Source organism: Balaenoptera musculus, chromosome 3 (genome assembly GCF_009873245.2).
Source record: "Balaenoptera musculus isolate JJ_BM4_2016_0621 chromosome 3, mBalMus1.pri.v3, whole genome shotgun sequence".
Lineage (NCBI taxonomy): Eukaryota > Metazoa > Chordata > Mammalia > Artiodactyla > Balaenopteridae > Balaenoptera > Balaenoptera musculus.
Window position 1 is genome coordinate 49,648,789 of NC_045787.1, and position 19,612 is coordinate 49,668,400.

The 19,612-nt window shown below is 36.8% G+C and overlaps 2 protein-coding genes across 9 annotated transcripts in view; one reads left to right on the plus strand and one right to left on the minus strand.

The window, feature by feature from the left end:
- RNF180 (ring finger protein 180) overlaps positions 1–19,612 on the plus strand; it is a 285,515-nt gene that overhangs the window by 165,147 nt on the left and 100,756 nt on the right. The window lies entirely within an intron of this gene.
- On the minus strand, positions 5,259–5,873 carry LOC118893475 (zinc finger protein 706-like). The gene has a single exon (XM_036849078.1). The coding sequence runs from the start codon at positions 5,830–5,832 to the stop codon at positions 5,578–5,580; it is 255 nt and encodes an 84-aa protein (XP_036704973.1). The 5' UTR covers positions 5,833–5,873; the 3' UTR covers positions 5,259–5,577.

A 19,612-nucleotide genomic window follows, 5' to 3' on the forward strand; every position in this document is an offset into this window, starting at 1 on the left:
ATAAATGACTATTGTTTAAGCTTCCCAGTCTATGGTATTTTGTTATCACAGCCCAAGCAGACTAAGAAAATCCCCAAGGCCTGAAATAATGATTTGCTCACTCAATAAATATTTGTTGATTGTGGTGGAAATTAGCAATGCTATATTCCATTCAGGAACATGATGAGACATCTCAGGCTGACATGCAGTGACCTGTACTGTAGTAGGCTTTGCTGACCGTACAGTCTCTGTCACAACTACTTAGTTCTGCTATGTTGGCACAAAAATAGCCATACACAATACATAGACCAATGAGCATGGCTGCGTTCCACTGAAATTTTAGTTACAAAAAAATACAGATAGCAGCTTGTATTTATCACATAGGCTATACTTTGCCCATTCCTGACCAGTAGCAAATGACCCACCTTAGCTCTCCAGGAATATTTCCTACTCCTTATTGGAAAAGCTGTCATCCAGTCAGATTGACAGGTCCCTCATCCACAAACTCGATGATTTCCCCAAATTGTCTCCTTGTCTTAAATTTCCTCTCCGCTTATCTCCCTGATTCCTATTTCTATTCTTCCCTCTAAGTTCTGGAATTAGGAAACATAAATAAAACATAATTCATGCCCACAAGGGTCTTAGAAATGTAATAAAGGGGGACATATGTAGATAGTCATTATAGGTATTATGGAAGGTATAAAAAGAGTAGGGTCATAAAGGAAGAGGTGGAATGTTTACAGAGGGTAGAGTACTAAAAGGAGAGTGATCAGGCCTCACAGAGGAAATGATAAGGTGCAAGATGGAACACTACAAGAAATGAGACAGGGGAAAGTGGGAGGAGGAGCAAGTCTACAGAGAGCAGGGAGGGGGCAGGCCAGCGGGGAAAAAAAGAGAGAGAGAGAAAAAAATTGAAATATAAAAAGCAGATCATCCTAATTATGTAAAATATGTGTGTATGTAGATTAGAAAAAAGACTAAAAGATCAATATCTACTAACTTGCAGAGATATCCATGATATGTTGGTTAGTGAGAAAAGTGACAGCAGAGTATTTACGTGCACATGTGCTTTTATATTTTGCATGAGCCAAGAGAAAATATGAAAGGATTCACCACTGTTGACTCAGGGATGGTTGCATCTGGAAGGTAGGAAGTGGACAGAGTGGAGATGGTTATTGTGATTTTAGCTATAAGTAAGAGAAACTTGACTGACAGGAGCTTGACAGGTCAGTGTTTATTTTTCTCATACAAGTCTAGAGATTGTCAGTTTGTGCAATCAAGGATGCAGACTCTAACTCTGTCTCCACTTTCCTACTATTCTCATGCATGTTGCCTCACGTTGCAAGATGGCTGTAACAGATCCAAATATCAGGATCATCATGTTCAAGGAAAGGAAAGAGATAGTATTAGCTATTCCTGCCCTTTTCATTGGGAATGCCAAAGCTTTCCCACAAACTTTCATCATACTTGCCTTATATCTCATTGGCCAAAGTTGGGACAACTCTAGCTGTGAGAAAACCTGGGTAAACAACTATTTAGGCTTTCTGGATTCTGTAAGAGGAAACAGTTCTTATAAAGAAGAAGAGAGTTGGAGAAATTATTGGGTTATCCAACTAATAGTGTCTGCCACAACCTGCTTTGCTTATGTTATAATATTGTATTGTTTCATTTGTTACCATAAGTGTGTGTTCCTTTTTTAATTAGAAAATAAAGCTCCAAATTCAAACTTGCTACCAGCCTACCAGCTGGCCTCTCAACCTAAAAGTGTCATATTTCTGTACATCATAATAATGTGGAAAAAGGAGAAGAGAAGAAGATGGTGGCCGGCCTGCATTTTTAACATAGTGACCTCATTCGCTAGTTAAGTAACATAGTTTGGTCAATTATCTGTAAACTGATTTACTTGATTTGTAAATCCTTTACCTAAGGCTGCGTGGAGGTTTCTCTGGATTGAAAGTGAAAATATCCCTCTCCTCTAAAAGACAGAGCCAGCAATGTATTCCAGGTTCCATTTAGAAAGATCTGTTTGGCAGATCTATGTGGCAGCAGTATAGAGCGTGAACTGTAGGGATCGTGAAAGAGAAGGAGACTCTAAGTCCACACAAGATTATGAGGGCTGAACTGAGGCAGTAACAATAGGAAGAGAAAAGGGGAGTGAAATACAGGCCTGTTAAACAAGTGGAATCTATATGAATTGATTGCTGGAAAGTTGTAGAACGTGAAGATAAAGGAAAAATCTGAAAGGATTGCTAAATTTCTTTCTCAGATCAGTAACAACTGGATTGTGGTAACAGTCACTAAGATTTTGGATGAGGCCCAGGTTTAAGGGAAAAGTTAACTTACCTTTGAACATGTTAATGTTTTCCTGTGCCTGGGTGGCAAATCTACAGAGAGATAGAAATCTACTAAATTAATAGATATCCATAGATTAATGGATTTGGGGTTCAGGAGAGTGATTTGGGCTAAGTATAGAGATTCTTGAGTTATCAGCATAACAGGTAGTGGCTAAAACTATAGAAATTAAAGAGATTGCTCAAGGAGAACATGTACTGTTAGAAAAGAAAAGGTCCAAGGCTGGGCACTACAGAATACCAATGTTTAGTGGGTGGCCAAAGGAAGAAAAGCCAGAAATGGAAACAGGGTTAGAAATTAAAATGAGACTCCATGTAAGTGGCATTCTTAAAAAGGACAGTTTTAAGGGAAGAAATTGGCCAACAGCGTTAAATGCTACAGAATTGTCGAGTACAATGAGGACTAAAAATAGGCTGCTGGATGTGGCAATTGGGTCATAGATAGATGACTTTTGGCTAGAGCAGTTTTATTTTAAGTAGGTAGTGGGAAATAATAGGCAGAAATTATATTCTTTTCTTTCCAGGAACTTGACTCTGAAGGGAAGGAGAGAGGTGATTGTAGCTAGATGGAAACACAACATCCAAGGAGAGGTTTTTCTGTTGTTTTTAATAAGAGAGATTTGTACATGTGTATCTTTAAGGAAGAACATATCAAGAGAGAGGATAATCTTCATTTTGTTTTTTTGGTTTTGAGGGGATTTTTAAATTGACATGTAATTGACATGTAACATCATACTAGTTTCCAGTGTATAACATAATGATTCTCTATATGTATTGTCAAATGATCACCACAAGTCTGGTTAACATCTGTTACCATACACAGTTTTAAAAAATGTTTTTTTTCTTATGATAAGACTTTTAAGATCTAGTTTCTTAGCAACTTTCCAACATACAATACAGTATTATTAACTATAGTCATCATGCTGTACATTACATCCTCATGACTTAATTATTTTATAACTAGAAGTTTATACCTTTTGACCCCCTTGACCCATTTCTCCCACCCACCCATCTCCCACCTCTGACAACCAGCAATCTGTTCTTTGTATCTATGAGCTTGCTTTCTTGTTGTTATTGTTGTTGTTTAAATTTCATATATAATTATTGTCTTTCTTTGTCTGACTTATTTCACGTAGCATAATGCTCTCAAGGTTCATTCATGTTGTCACAAAGGACAAGATTTCATTCTTTTTTATGTCTGAATAGTATTCCAGTATGTGTGTGTGTGTGTGTGTGTGTGTGTGTGTGTGTGTGTGTGTATATATAAATACCACAATTTCTTTATCCATTCATCCATCATTGAACACTTAGGTTTTTTCCATACCTTGACTATTGAAAATAATGCTGCAATGAAGATAGGCGTGCACATATCTTTTTGAAATAGTGTTTTTGTTTTCTTCAGACAAATACCCAGAAGTGGACTCTCTGGGTCATATTGTAGTTCTATTTTTAATTTTTTTTTTTACAGGAACATAAAGCTTTTATTCTGAATTAGTCAGTAAAACAAATGAAAAAAAATTAAACCAAAACTTGTGAAAGGTTTTTAAATGATTTGTTACTAATGTAAACATACATATGCTCAAAGCACTTTTAAAAACTTTTAAATTGTAATTTAACCAGAACCTCTGTTAATAACCACTATAAGCAATTAGGCCAACTCTAATGTTCTGGTAACCAACATATTGGGAATTAACAAATAATAAATCTGAAACTGAAGAAATCAAATACATGAAAAAAATGACTTTTAAAGTAAGAGTATAAGAATAGGAGTTACTAAGAAATTATCACCACTGAAGCTTCTCCTTGGAAATATCTTATTTTAAACTTACAGTGAAGACAAACAAGGTGGGCAGAATATGTATAGCGTACAAAACAAATGCAGGTGATGAGTTACAGCAGAAGAGGGAATGCATTTTGTAATCCACAGGATCAGATTTGCGGCTCTAAGCAATTACCAGTAATATTTGAGTGTTCTTCCTATTCTATCAACTTTAAAATTTAAACTGAGTTACAGCAGTTTCACTTGTATTAATAGTTGGCAAAAGCAAATTAGAAGAAACCTAAATTAGTCTTTTTTAACTAGGTAGGATTTACCTCATTCATCAGAACCAACCCACTTCCCATACTTAGAGCCCAAAAAATGTGGATATTGGCCTATTTTAATACTTTTCTAGTTCAGACGGAAGTCATACTGTACACAGCCTTTGATTTTAGGGACCAGCACAAAGTAAAAATCAACTACTCACTTAAAAAGGAAATGAAGGAGAAGGTTCTGGGAATTAACCCAGTCACAAGCGATTCCAATCTTTCTGTTAATGCAAAATCCATTCATAAATTGGCCAAATTGTAATTAACTTCCAAAAACTCCTTCGAAAATTATGAGTTTCAATTTTAAATGAAAGAACTTGAACAATTTTCAAAGAATCAAGTATAATTTATAAAAGATAGATCTTTACCAGTTCACATATGTTCCATCATATTTTGTATTGAACAGTAGGCTGATTACTTCATTGTAGCATATACTTCAGAACCTAATTTTTCAGATGGGCTCACTGACAATCCAACCACTTTAAGGAATTTATCAGTTATCTACAGGCTATACCTGGCTGGCAGGTATAGCCAGGTCACACAGCAAGTTTAAATATTCCAACCTCAATCACAAGAAACAATCAGAGGGGAAAATGACACATGATTGCAATATACCAAGGCAGCAGGTAAGTCATTCTTCACCTAGGTCAGCAGATTCCAATAAAATCGTGTGCACAGATTTAATGAATGACTCTGCTCTAGTTTAACTATGAACATGCCCCTGAATTAGAAAGGGAGATAAGAATTGTGCTTGCAATTCTAGCTGATGAATTCATTAGATTTTTATAAGGCAAATAATGTAGAAAGTTAGAACAGAATTTCTAGAACCATTTATCCTGTGATGTTGTAAAATCAAAGTACTACTTTAATAAATGAGTAATTTTATACAATATGAACATCAATATAATTACAATTGTAAAAAATTTTTTTATAACAAGGATGGACTAATTTTCAGATTTCCAAATCAGAGTCAACTGTACATTTACACAGAATTGTCTTTGCATGAAGCCCAAAAGGGAACAGCATAAAAATGAGTGTTTCTGTAGCCCCTTTATTTTTGCTGATCAACAGTTTGTTAGCAAAGCAGCTGCAGGTTTGTTACCTAAGGTCTGAGACAGGAGAAGAGTCAAAGGTGTCACAAATTCCCCTGTAAACAACTTTATGCCTGAATATCAACTAATTCTGGAGGAAGTGGAGTCTTAGGATGCTTGCTCTCAAAGTGCTGCTTGAAGGTCTTAGGGTCTGGCATTTGTGTCTTACAGATAGTGCAGGTATATATTAAGGCAGCTTTGGCAGCAGCCTTTTGGTCATGTCCTTGTTTCTTCTTTTGTCCAGCTTGCTTTTTGGCATTTTTCTGCTGAGACTGAATCTTCTGCTGTCCACGAGCCATATCTGGGCCGGGACAGTCTTGCATCAGAGAAACTGCACAGCGTGAGAGGGCCAGGGGAGGTGGCAGGAGGGAGAGTTATTTTTGATTTTTTGAGGAACCTCCATACTATTTTCCATAATTACTGCACCAATTTATATTCCCACCAACAGTGCACAGGGTTCCCTTTAATCCACATCCTCACTAACACTTGGTATTTGTTGTCTTTTGGATAATAGCCATTCTGACAAGTATGAGGTGATATCTCATTGTGGTTTTGATTTGCATTTCCCTGATGATTAATGATGTTGAGCATCTTTTCATGTACCTGTTGTCCATCTGTATGTCTTCTTTGGAAAAATATGTATTCAGATCCTCTATCCATTTCTTAATTGGATTGTTTGGGTTTTTTTGCTATTGGATTTTGTGAATTCTTTATATATTTTGGATATAATCCCCTTATCAGATATATGATTTGCAAATATTTTCTACCATTCAGTGGGTTGCCTTTTCATTTTGTTGATGATTTTCCTTGCAGTGCAGAAGATTTTTAGTTTGATGTATTAATTTTGTTTTTTATTTTTAAATTTAAAGGAGTGCTAATACATAGGAAAAAACACTAGGAAGAGAAACATATATAATATTAGTGATTATTTTTAAGAAACCAATTTGACCATCAATTTAATCAGTGAAGCCTTTGTGGAGAGGTGGGAAGATTTTCAAATGAAAGACATATATCTGATTTGAAATTAGATAATTTTAGAAATGTTAAAATGTTGAGAAAAACCAAATCACAATCAAAGACATATGTAGTCAGACTTTTTTGCTTTGCAATCCTACTTGATGTAAACATAGGTAATATAAATCATTGCTTGTCCCAGCTTTGCCCAGCTCAGCCTCACATTGCCTCTGAACCAGTCCTTCCTAAGCTTGTTACCTTATGAGGTACCAGAGGATGGGTCGAAACCTGTCTTGCTACCAAGTATAGCCTGTGCCTTCTGTTGAGCTGGCCACCTTTAGACTTCCTGATTTCCACTACTGTTTCAGCTTGGACTGGAGCTCTGATTTACATAATTCATGCCTTAATAACTTTGTAGCCATCTTTTGTCTCTTTCCTCTGGGTGTTAGACCCTTTCACCTTTCCCCTACCATGTCTAGAGGCTTACATCAAACACAGAATTCCAGGGCTTCCCTGGTGGCGCAGTGGTTAAGAATCTGCCTGCCAATGCAGGGGACGTGGGTTCAAGCCCTGGTCTGGGAAGATCCCACATGCCGTGGAGCAACTAAGCCTGTGTGCCACAACTACTGAGCCGGTGCTCTAGAGCCTGCGAGCCACAACTACTGAGCCTGCATGCCACAACTACTGAAGCCCATGCACGTAGAGCCCACGTTCCGCAACAAGAGAAGCCACTGCAATGAGAAGCCCGTGCACCGCAACGAAAAGCAGCCCCAGCTCGCCACAACTAGAGAAAGCCCGCATGCAGCAACAAAGACCCAACGCAGCCAAAAATAAATAAATTTTAAAAAAAACAAACACAGAATTCCTGAAATGTCATACCTGTCATTACTGCCATGGGACCTTTGCTACCCTGTTTTTCATACCTAGCCCTTTGAAGATTGATACCAGCCCAGATTAAAGGCATTATTACCCTGGGTGCTGTGATTTGGATCACTAGCCACCCTCCTTTGGGGATGTTCAACAATTGAGATCCTGTCCCACTTGTGTCTCCAGCTGAGTAAAGGATTATACCCCACCTCACAGCCAGCCCCCAGGAGACAAAATAAAATTTAAGCATTGTTTTTATGACTAATATCCACGATCTTTGTTTCAAACATTTGAAATGGTACAGGGGCTCTGGCTTCGGAGGTCAGATCCCAGGGAGAGGACTGAGGTTGGCTGCGTGAACACAGCCTGAAGGGGGCTAGTGTGCCACAGCTAGCCGGGAGGGAGTCTGGGAAAAAGTCTGGACCTGCCTAAGAGGCAAGAGACCATTGTTTCAGGGTGCGTGAGGAGACGGGATTCAGAGTACCGCCTAAATGAGTTCCAGAGACGGGCGCGAGCTGCGGCTATCAGCGCGGACACCAGAGACAGGCATGAAACACTAAGTCTGCTGCTGCTGCAGCCACCAAGAAGCCTGTGTGCAAGCACATGTCACTATCCATACCTCCCCTCCCGGAAGCTTTTGCAGCCTGCCACTGCCAGGGTCCTGTGATCCAGGGACAACTTCCCCGGGAGAACACATGGTGCACCTAAGGCTGTTGCAACATCACACCGGCCTCTGCCGCCGCGGGCTCGCCCCTCATTCCATACCCCTCCCTCCCCCCGGCCTCAGTGAGCCAGAGCCCCCTAATCAGCTGCTCCTTTAACCCAATCCCTCTGGTGACCTACATGCAGAGGCAGAGCCAAATCCAAAGCAGAACCAACCCCAGGAGCTATGTGAACAAAGAAGATAAAGGGAAATCTCTCCCAGCAGCCTCAGGAGCAGCGGGTTTAATCTTCATAATCAACTTGATGTACGCTGCATCTGTGGAATACCTGAATAGACAACGAATCATCCCAAAATAGAGGTAGTGGACCTTGGGAGCAATGATATATATATTTTTTTCCTTTTTCTCTTTTTGTGAGTTTGTATATGTATGATTCTTGGTGTGATTTTGTCAGTATAGCTTTGCTTTTAGCATTTGTCCTAGGGTTCTGTCTCTCCGGTTTTTTTGTTTGTTTGTTTGTTTTGTTTTTAGTATAGTTTTTAGTGCTTGTTATCATTGGTGGATTTGTTTTTTGGTTTGGTTGCTACTCTCTTTTTTTCTTTTTTTTTTAATTTACTTTTTAGTTTTTTTATATTTAATAATTTTTAATTTTTTATTTTAATAACTTTATTTTATCTTATTATTTTCTTTCTTTCTTTCTTTTTTTCTCACTTTTCTTCTGAGCCCTGTGGCTGGCATGGTCTTGGTGCTCCGGCCGGTGTCAGGCCTGTGCCTCTGAGGTGGGAGAGCAGAGTTCAGGACATTGGCCCACCAGAGACTTGCTGGCTCCATGTAATATCAAACGGCAAAAGCTCTCCCAGAGATCTCCATCTCAATGCTAAGACCCAGCTCCACTCAACAACCAGCAAGCTACAGTGCTGGACACCCTATGCCAAACAACTAGCAAGACAGGAACACAACCACACCCATTAGCAGAGAGGCTGCCTAAAATCATAATAAGGTCACAGACACCCCAAAACACTCCACTGGATGTGGTCCTGCCCACCAGAAAGACAAGATCCAGCCTCATCCACCAGAACACAGGCACTAGTCCCCTCCACCAGGAAGCCTACACAACCCACTGAATCAACCTTAGCCACTGGGGGCAGACACCAAAAACAGGAACTACGAACCTGCAGCCTGTGAAAATGAGACCCCAAACACTGTAAGTTAAGCAAAATGAGAAGACAGAGAAACACAGCAGATGAAGGAGCAAGGTAAAAACCCACCAGACCAAACAAATGAAGAGGAAATAGGCAGTCTACCTGAAAAAGAATTCAGAGTAATGATAATAAAGATGATCCAAAATCTTGGAAATAGAACGGAGAAAATAAAAGAAACGTTTAACAAGGACCTAGAAGAACTAAAATGCAAACAAACAATGATGAGCAACACATTAAATGAAATTAAAAAGTCTCTAGAAGGAATCAATAGCAGAATAACTGAGGCAGAAGAACGGGTAAGTGACCTGGAAGATAAAATAGTGGAAATAACTACTACAGAAGAGAATAAAGAAAAAAGAATGAAAAGAATTAAGGACGGTCTCAGAGACCTCTGGGACAACATTAAATGCAACAACATTCGAATTATAGGCATCCCAAAAGAAGAAGAGAAAAAGAAAGGGACTGAGAAAATATTTGAAGAGATTATAGTTGAAAACTTCTCTAATATGGGAAGGAAATAGTTAATCAAGTCCAGGAAGCACAGAGAGTCCCATACAGGATAAATCCAAGGAGAAACACGCCAAGACACATATTAATCAAACTATCAAAAATTAAATACAAATTAAAAATACTGAAAGCAGCAAGGGAAAAACAACAAATAACATACAAGGGAATCCCCATAAGGTTAACAGCTGATCTTTCAGCAGAAACTCTGCAAGCCAGAAGGGAGTGGCAGGACATATTTAAAGTGATGAAAGGGAAAAACCTACAACCAAGATTACTCTACCCAGCAAGGATCTCACTCAGATTCGAAGGAGAAATTAAAACCTTTACAGACAAGCAAAAGCTAAGACAGTTCAGCACTACCAAACCAGCTTTACAGCAAATGCTAAAGGAAATTCGCTAGGCAGGAAACACAAGAGAAGGAAAAGATCTACAATAAGAAACCCAAAACAATTAAGCAAATGGTAATAGGAGCATACATATCGATAATTACCTTAAATGTAAATGGATTAAATGCTCCAACCAAAAGACATAGACTGGCTGAATGGATACAAAAACAAGACCAGTATATATGCTATCTACAAGAGACCCACTTCAGATCTAGGGACACATACAGACTGAAAGTGAGGGGATGGAAAAAGATACTCAATGCAAATGGAAATCAAAAGAAAGCTGGAGTGGCAATTCTCATATCAGACAAAACAGACTTTAAAATAAAGACTATTACAAGAGACAAAGAAGCACACTACATAATGATCAAGGGATCAATCCAACAAGATATAACAATTGTCAATATTTATGCACCTATCATAGGAGCACCTCAATACATAAGGCAAAAGCTAACAGCCATAAAAGGGGAAATCGATAGTAACACAATCACAGTAGGGGACTTAAACACCCCACTTTCACCAATAGACACATCATCCAAAATGAAAATAAATAAAGAAACACAAGCTTTAAATGATACATTAAACAAGATGGACTTAATTGATATTTATAGGACATTCCATCCAAAAACAACAGAATACAATTTCTTCTCAAGTGCTCATGGAACATTCTCCAGGATAGATCATATCTTGGGTCACAAATCAAGCCTTGGTAAATTTAAGAAAATTGAAATCATATCACGTATCTTTTCTGACCACAATGCTATGAGACTAGATATCAATTACAGGAAAAAATCTGTAAAATATCCAAACACATGGAAGCTAAACAATACACTACTAGCTAAGCAAGAGATTACTGAAGAAATCAAAGGGGAAATAAAAAACTACCTAGAAACAAATGACAATAAATATATGATGACCAAAAACCTATGGGATTGAGCAAAAGCAGTTGTAAGAGGGAAGTTTACAGCAATACAATCCTACCTTAGGAAACAAGAAACATCTCAAATTAACAACCTAACTTTACACCTAAAGCAATTAGAGAAAGAAGAACAAAAAAAACCCAAAGTGAGTAGAAAGAAATAAATCATAAAGATCAGATCAGAAATAAATGAAAAAGAAATGAAGGAAACGATAGCAAAGCTCAATAAAACTAAAAGCTGGTTCTTTGAGAAGATAAACAAAATTGAAAAACCATTAATCAGACTCATAAAGAATAAAAGGGAGAGGACTCAAATCAATAGAATTATAAATGAAAAAGGAGAAGTAACAACTGACACTGCAGAAATACAAAGGATCATGAGAGATTACTATAAGCAACTCTATACCAATAAGATGGACAACCTGGAAGAAATGGACAAATTCGTAGAAAAGCACAACCTTCCGAGACTGAACCAGGAAGAAATAGAAAATATGAACAGACCAGTCACAAGCACTGAAATTGAAACTGTGATTAAAAATCTTCCAACAACCAAAAGCCGAGGACCAGATGGCTTCACGAGCGAATTCTACCAAACATTTAGAGAAGAGCTAATAGTTATCCTTCTCAAACTCTTCCAAAATGTAGCAGAGGGAGGAACACTCCCAAACTCATTCTACGAGGCCACTATCACCCTGATACCAAAACCAGACAAATGTCACAGCGAAAGAAGACTACAGGCCAATATCATATTGATGCACATAGATGCAAAAATCCTCAACAAAATACTAGCAAACAGAATCCGACAGCACATTTAAAGGATCATACACCATGATCAAGTGGGGTTTATCCCAGGAATGCAAGGATTCTTCAATATATGCAAATCAATCAATGTGATACACCATAGGAACAAATTGAAGGAGAAAAACCATATGATCATCTCAATAGATGCAGAGAAAGCTTTGGACAAAATTCAACACCTATTTATGATAAAAACCCTCCAGAAAGTAGGCATAGAGGGAACTTACCTCAACATAATAAAGGCCATATATGACAAACCCACAGCCAACATCGTTCTCAGTGGTGAAAAACTGAAACCATTTCCACTAAAATCAGGAATGAGACAAGGTTGCCCACTCTCACCACTATTATTCAACATAGTTTTGGAAGTTTTCACCACAGCGATCAGAGAAGAAAAAGAAATAAAAGGAATCCAAATCGGAAAAGAAGAAGTAAAGCTGTCACTGTTTGCAGATGACATGGTACTATACATAGAGAATACTAAAGACGCTACCAGAAAACTACTAGAGCTAATCAATGAATTTGGTAAAGTAGCAGTGTACAAAATTAATGCACAGAAATCTCTTGCATTCCTATACACTAATGATGAAAATCTGAAAGAGAAATTAAGGAAACACTCCCATTTACCATTGCAAGAAAAGAATAAAATACCTAGGAATAAACCTGCCTACGGAGACAAAAGACCTGTATGCAGAAAACTATAAGGCACTGATGAAAGAAATTAACGATGATACAAACAGATGGAGAGATATACCATGTTCTTGGATTGGAAAAATCAATATCGTGAAAATAGCTGTACTACCCAAAGCAATCTACAGATATGGTGCAATCCCTATCAAACTACCAATGCATAATCATTCATTTTACAACAGATATATTTAAAAAATAATATTGTAGCTATGTATGCATGATACATGCACCTACACGCTTCAAAACCACCTGCAGGTGTTAAGTAGAAAGAGTTCCAAAGATTGTAGACCTTTCTTCTAAACACTTGCCAACACATTTGGGGTTTTTTTCTTTGCTTGTTTTTAACCAGTGATGTTTTCTAATAGTGTGTTTCAGACAAAATAGTAAAAGTAGTTTGGGATGCAAACTGCCACATACTAACTGAATTTGAATCTATTCACACATTAATGTAATTTAAAATTTTTCTATAGCAAGTGTGTATGACTCCTAATTTTTTCTGTTTTTAAATGATTAATATAAATACAGCATTGGTACAGTTTTCCACTTAAAAAATTAGAACATTATTTTAAAACTTTATAATGTTAAAGACCTTTTAAACAGTAATTCTAATCTAGATATTTTCCTACTGCCCAGAGAAGGAAACAGCATTAGAAGTTTATTATATATACCTTCTATCCTTTTAAGGAAAAAAATTACATGTTTTTTATATATGTGCATACATACATGTACATATATAATAAATCCACATGTCTAGATATAGACATAGAACTGTATATGTCCATAGAAGATATATAGCATTGTTCTGTGTTATTTTTGTAAAAATTGTGCCACCATAGTTCATTCCTGTTGAATCATATTCAGTTGCGTTAACATGCCAGATTTTTGTTTGTATTTTTTCTTTTGATATGAATTTTACATATGTTAAAATGCACATATCTTAGATGTTTATTCCTTTTTCCCCTTTGCAGCCAATTTCTGTCCCATCTCCCAGAGGCAACCACTTTTCTGATTGTTTTTAACTATAAACCAATCTCACTTGTTCTAGAATTTTACAGAAATAGAGTTACATGCTGTGTAGTTTTTAATGTAAGGCTTCTTTCATTAAGCATTATGTTTTTGAGATTCATCCATGGTGTTTGGTATATAAGTTTATTTATTTATTTTTAGATTTTTTTTACTGAAGTATAGTTGATTTATAATGTTTCAGGTGTACAGCAAGGTGATTCATTTATATACATATACATATATGTATTGTTTTCAAATTCATTTACATTATAGGTTATTACAAGATATTGAGTATAGTTCCCTGTGCTTTACAGTATGTCCTTATTGTTTATCTATTTTATATGTGATATTGGGTATCTGTTAATCCCAAGTTCCCAATTTATCCTTCCCCCCACTTCCTTTTCTGTACTCATTTGCCTGTATTGGCTTTAAAATCAACCTCTGTGCAATAACAAGAAAATGGCTTCTTAAAAGATGTCATTGCTGTTTCAAGGGTAAATTAACTTTATGGATTTGCTGGGAAAGATGTTGCCCAAATTCTGACCATTTTTAAATTAGGAAGGTTTGGTGGGAAAAATAATCTACTGTAAATGTACTTCAGTTTTAATTCAGTTGGAATGCACTAACTAGAGAAATTTGAGAAGTTATGTACTTCTCTTAATTTGAGAAATAATCTGACATTTCTTTTCATTCCATCACTAATTTTTTTTCCAGAGGCTCTTTCATAATTTAAAATGTAATCCTGGATCCCCCCACTTTCCCCTTTGGTAACCGTAAGTTAGTTTTCTATGTCTGTGAGTTTATTTCTGCTTTGTAAATAAGTTCATTTGTATCCATTTTTTTCAGATTTCACATATTAGTGATATCATATGATATTTGTCTTTCTCTGTCTGACTTACTTCACTTAGTATGATAATTTCTAGGTCCATCCATGTTGCTGCAAATGACATTGTTTCATTCTTTTTTATGGCTGAGTAATATTCCATTGTAGTGTGGGGGGGGTTGTTTGTGTGTGTGTACCACATCTTCTTTACCCATTCATCTCTTGATGGACATTTAGGTTGCTTCCAGGTCTTGGCTGTTGTAGATAAGGCTGCTATGAACATTGGGGTGCATGTAAATCTTTGAATTAGAGTTTTCCTCTTTTCTGGATATATGCCCAGGAATGGGATTGCTAGATCATATGGTAACTCTATTTTTAATTTTTAAAGGAACCTTCATACTGTACTCTGTAGTGGCTGCACCAATTTACATTCCCAACAGTATAGAAGGGTTCCCTTTTCTCCACATGCTCTCCAGCAATTATTATTTGTAGACTTTTTGATGACAGCCATTCTGACCAGTGTGAGGTGGTACCGCACTGTAGTTTTGATTTGAATTTCTCTAATAATTAGCGAAGTTGAACAGGGCCCAAATCAATAAAATCAGAAATGAAAAAGGAAAAGTTACAACCAACACCACAGAAATACATAGGATCGTAAGAGACTACTATGAGCAAGTATACGGCAATAACATGTACAACCTAGAAGAAATGGACAAATTCTTAGGAAAGTACAATCTCCCAAGACTGAACCAGGAAGAAATAGAAAATGTGAACAGGCTAATTCCAAGTACTGAAATTGAATCATTAATGTAAAAACTCCCAACAAACAAAAGTCCAGGACCAGATGGCTTCACAGGTGAATTCTATCAAACATTTAGAGAAGAGTTAACACCTATCCTTCTAAAACTCTTCCCAAAAAATTGCAGAAGAAGGAACACTTCCAAACTCATTCTATGAGGCCACCATCACCCTGATATCAAAACTAGACACAGATATCACACACAAAAAAGAAAATTACATGCCAATATCGCTGATGAACATAGATGCAAAAATCCTCAACAAAATACTACTCAGCCGAATCCAACAATACATTAAAAGAGTCATACACCATGATCAAGAGGGATTTATACCAGGGATGCAAGATTTTTCATTATCTGCGTATCAATTAATGTGATACACCACATTAACAAATTGAAGAATAAAAACCATATGGTCATCTGAATAGATACAGAAGATTCTTTTGGTAAAATTTAATATCCATTTTTGCTTAAAAAAAAGGCTCCAGAAAGTGGGCATAAAGGGAACATACCTCAATATAATAAAGACTGTATATGATTAATTTAAATTTTTTATTGCTGAGTAGTAGTCCATCAAATGAATGTACTAAAGTATGTTTATTTGTGCCTCCAGAAATCGTCTTAGCCTCACTTGTCTAGGCCTTTGGTCACTTGTTCTGGCCTAGCTACCACCTCAGAGAACAATTCAGCTGGGCTCTGCCCAGCAACTGCTCTAGCAAGCAGATTAATAGTAATTGCCTCTTGGGGCTTCTTTATTACCACTGAAGCATGAGATGCAGTGAGATCCACCCGGTTCTTGAGTGTTTGTAACCTGGATGTGAGGAGGTGTTAATGCTCCCTAGGGCAAATGTTGGACCAATAGGAGGTGGGCACCAGCAGATAAATTCTTCTTTCTTTATCCCCCAACAGGTTATAACTCATACTACATGCATGTGGGCCGTAATAGTTCATAGACCCTTTCTGAAGACTGTACTTGATACCAATTAAATTTCTACTCATAAATTCATCTCCTTATGTTTGCTCTCCCTTTTTCCCTCTCTGACTCTTTTTTTCTTTTTCTCACACCTCTGCACTCCCTAATAAAATAGTGTAATATAAACTTTTGCCTCAGGCTCTGCATCCTGGAGAACTCCAGCTAATGCATCCAAATGTAGACATTTAGGTTATTTTTAGTCATCTTTCTTGTGTTCACTTTTAGTGTTTCTCTAGGGTCCTACCAGTATGACAAGTATGTTTTTCTCCTTTACCAGTCTTAACATTCTCCAAGATTACTCATATTTACTGAGCATCTTCTATATGCCAAGCACTCTCCTTAGTAATAAGAATATAATGGTTAAACATAATATTCATGATTCCTACTTGATGGGAAGAAGTTTGTATAGAAATGGTATGAGAGATGTTGATTAGCCATTTCTAGTCACTCTATTACCACACTTCCTTTGCTTTATTCTGCCAATAGCAGAAATATGAGTATTTTCAGAAACATGAATATTGGTGTATTTGTAAAATACTTAGATTCAAAACCCTTTTTTCCTAATGTGGCCACAGGATATATCAGACTACAGTGACAGGGACTTGAAAATGGACAGTAAACATCTTATAGGGAAGATCTGGAGAGCATTTAGTTTCACACAAAGTACAGTTTCTCAAGTAGGGCTACTGACATATCAGGATTGGCCTCCTGATACTCATCCCATATCATTTCTCCCACTGTTTTGTTCCTTAATTTAAAAAAATAGACAATGGGTAGTGGAAAAAAGGTTTATAGTTCAAAATATGGTATCGTTGAGTATGGCTGTCATGGATATATTCTTAAAGATGCTTAATTTAATGTTAGTAGCTTTAGGTAGTTGAATATTACAAATTTTGTTGACTTAAGGCTAAAATTCTATCCAGGTGGTAAAAGAGAAGTTTTTAATCCAGGCAGTGGTCAAGTTTTTTAAGGTGTCTGTGAATCCCCTGATACTTATGCAAAATAACATATATAGAAAGTACGTCAATTTTTCTGAAGGGGAGAGCCATAGCTTTCATAAGAATCTCAGAAGGACCTGGGGGGATGAAAAAAACAAGAAAAGCATTTAAAATCAATGAGTTAAACATGCTACTGCATGTGTAATATCAGTGTTGCAATGTTTTTGCAATCAGTGCTGTCCTGTCCCAGGCTTTTGGAGAAATATATAATTAGAGATGCTGCCACCCTCCCCCCAAGATCTATACTATCTGCTTGGCCACAGGAGGTAGCATCTTCTGTACTTCTCTTGAAATGGAGGTTTGACTATGTGTGGGAAAGCTCTTTCTACAATTTGTGGAATTCTCACATACCACCTGTTTGGTTTTTCAGTAGGAAAAGGGTGACTTTTCTAACTATATCTTGTAAACTTATACAAAGATAACCTATCTTTATACATGATGGCAAAATGTAGCCATATGTTATGAAGATAATAATATGTATATAAAAGATATACATTAGAAGTACATTTCAGTCAATAACAACTTTGTTGAAATAATAGTTCAAGAAATAACTAGAGATAATAGTTTGACTGAAACAATGAAAAATAAAATGATAAATTTAAATAATTGTGTTTATTACTCTCATCAGATGGTTCAGGCACATATATGTTATTCTTTTAATATTTTGTACACTGGTTGAGATGACTTAGTTTCTTTTTTTAATTTGAACTTTTATTTTTTATACAGCAGGTTCTCATTAGTTATCTCTTTTATACATATTAGTGTATACATGTCAATCCCAATCTCCCAATTCGTCACACCACCACCCCCACCCCTGCAACATTCCCCCCTTGGTGTCCATACATTTGTTCTCTACGTCTGTGTCTCTGTTTCTGCCTTGCAAACCAGTTCATCTGTACCATTTTTCTAGATTCCACATATATACGTTAATATACAATATTCGTTTTTCTCTTTCTGACTTACTTCACTCTGTATGACAGTCTCTAGATCCATCCACATCTCTACAAATGACCCAATTTCGTTCCTTTTTATGGCAGAGTACTATTCCATTGTATGTACATTACCACATCTTCTTTATCCATTCGTCTGTCAATGGGCATTTAGGTTGCTTCTATGACCTGGCTATTGTACATAGTGCTGCAGTGAACATTGGGGTGCATGTGTCTTTTTGAATTATGGTTTTCTGTGGGTATATGCCCAGTAGTGGGATTGCTGGGTCAAATGTTAATTCTATTTTTAGTTTTTTAAGGAACCTCCATACTGTTCTCCACAGTACCTGGATCAATTTACATTCCCACCAACAGTGCAAGAGGGTTCCCTTTTCTCCACACCCTCTCCAACATTCGTTGTTTGTAGATTTTCTGATGATGCCCATTCTAACCGGTGTGAGGTGATACCTCATTGTAGTTTTGATTTACATTTCTCTAATAATTAGTGATGTTGACCAGCTTTTCATGTGCATCTTGGCCATGTATGTCTTCTTGGAGAAATGTCTAATTAGGTCTTCTCCCCATTTTTGTATTGGGTTGTTTGTTTTTTTAATATTGAGCTGCATGAACTGTTTATATATTTTGAAGATTAATTCTTTGTCCGTTGATTCATTTGCAAAATATTTTCTCCCATTCTGAGGGTAGTCTTTTCATCTTGTTTAAAGTTTCCTTTGCTGTGCAAAAGCTTTTAAGTTTCATTAGGTCCCACTCGGTTTTTATTTCCATTACTCTAGGAGATGGGTCAAAATATATCTTGCTGTGATTTGTGTCATACAATGTTCTGCCTGTGTTTTCCTCTAAGAGTTTTAGAGTGTCTGGCCTTACATTTAGTCCTTTAATCCATTTTGAGTTTATTTTTGTGTATGGTGTTAGGGAGTGTTCTAATTTCATTCTTTTACATGTAGCTGTCTAGTTTTCCCAGCACCACCTATTGAAGAGACTGTCTTTTCTCCATTGTATATTCTTGCCTCCTTTATCAAAGATAAGATGACCATATGTGCGTGGATTTATCTCTGGGCCTTCTATCCTGTTCCATTGATCTATATTTCTGTTTTTGTGCCAGTACCATACTGTCTTGATTACTGTAGCTTTGTACTATAGTCTGAAGTCAGGGAGCCTGATTCCTCCAGCTCATTTTTCTTTCTCAAGATTGCTTTGGCTATTCAGGGTCTTTTGTGTTTCCATACAAATTGTGAAATTTTTTGTTCTAGTTCTGTGAAAAATGCCAGTGGTAGTTTGATAGGGATGGCATTGAATCTGTAGATTGCTTTGGGTAGTAGAGTCATTTTCACAATGTTGATTCTTCCAATCCAGGAACATGGTATATCTCTCCATCTATTTGTATCATCTTTAATTTCTTTCATCAGTGTCTTATAATTTTCTGCATACAGGTCTTTTGTCTCCTTAGGTAGGTTTATTCCTAGATATTTTATTCTTTTTCTTGCAGTGGTAAAAGGGAGTGTTTTCTTAATTTCACTTTCAGATATTTCATCATTAGTGTATAGGAATGCAAGAGATTTCTGTGCATTAATT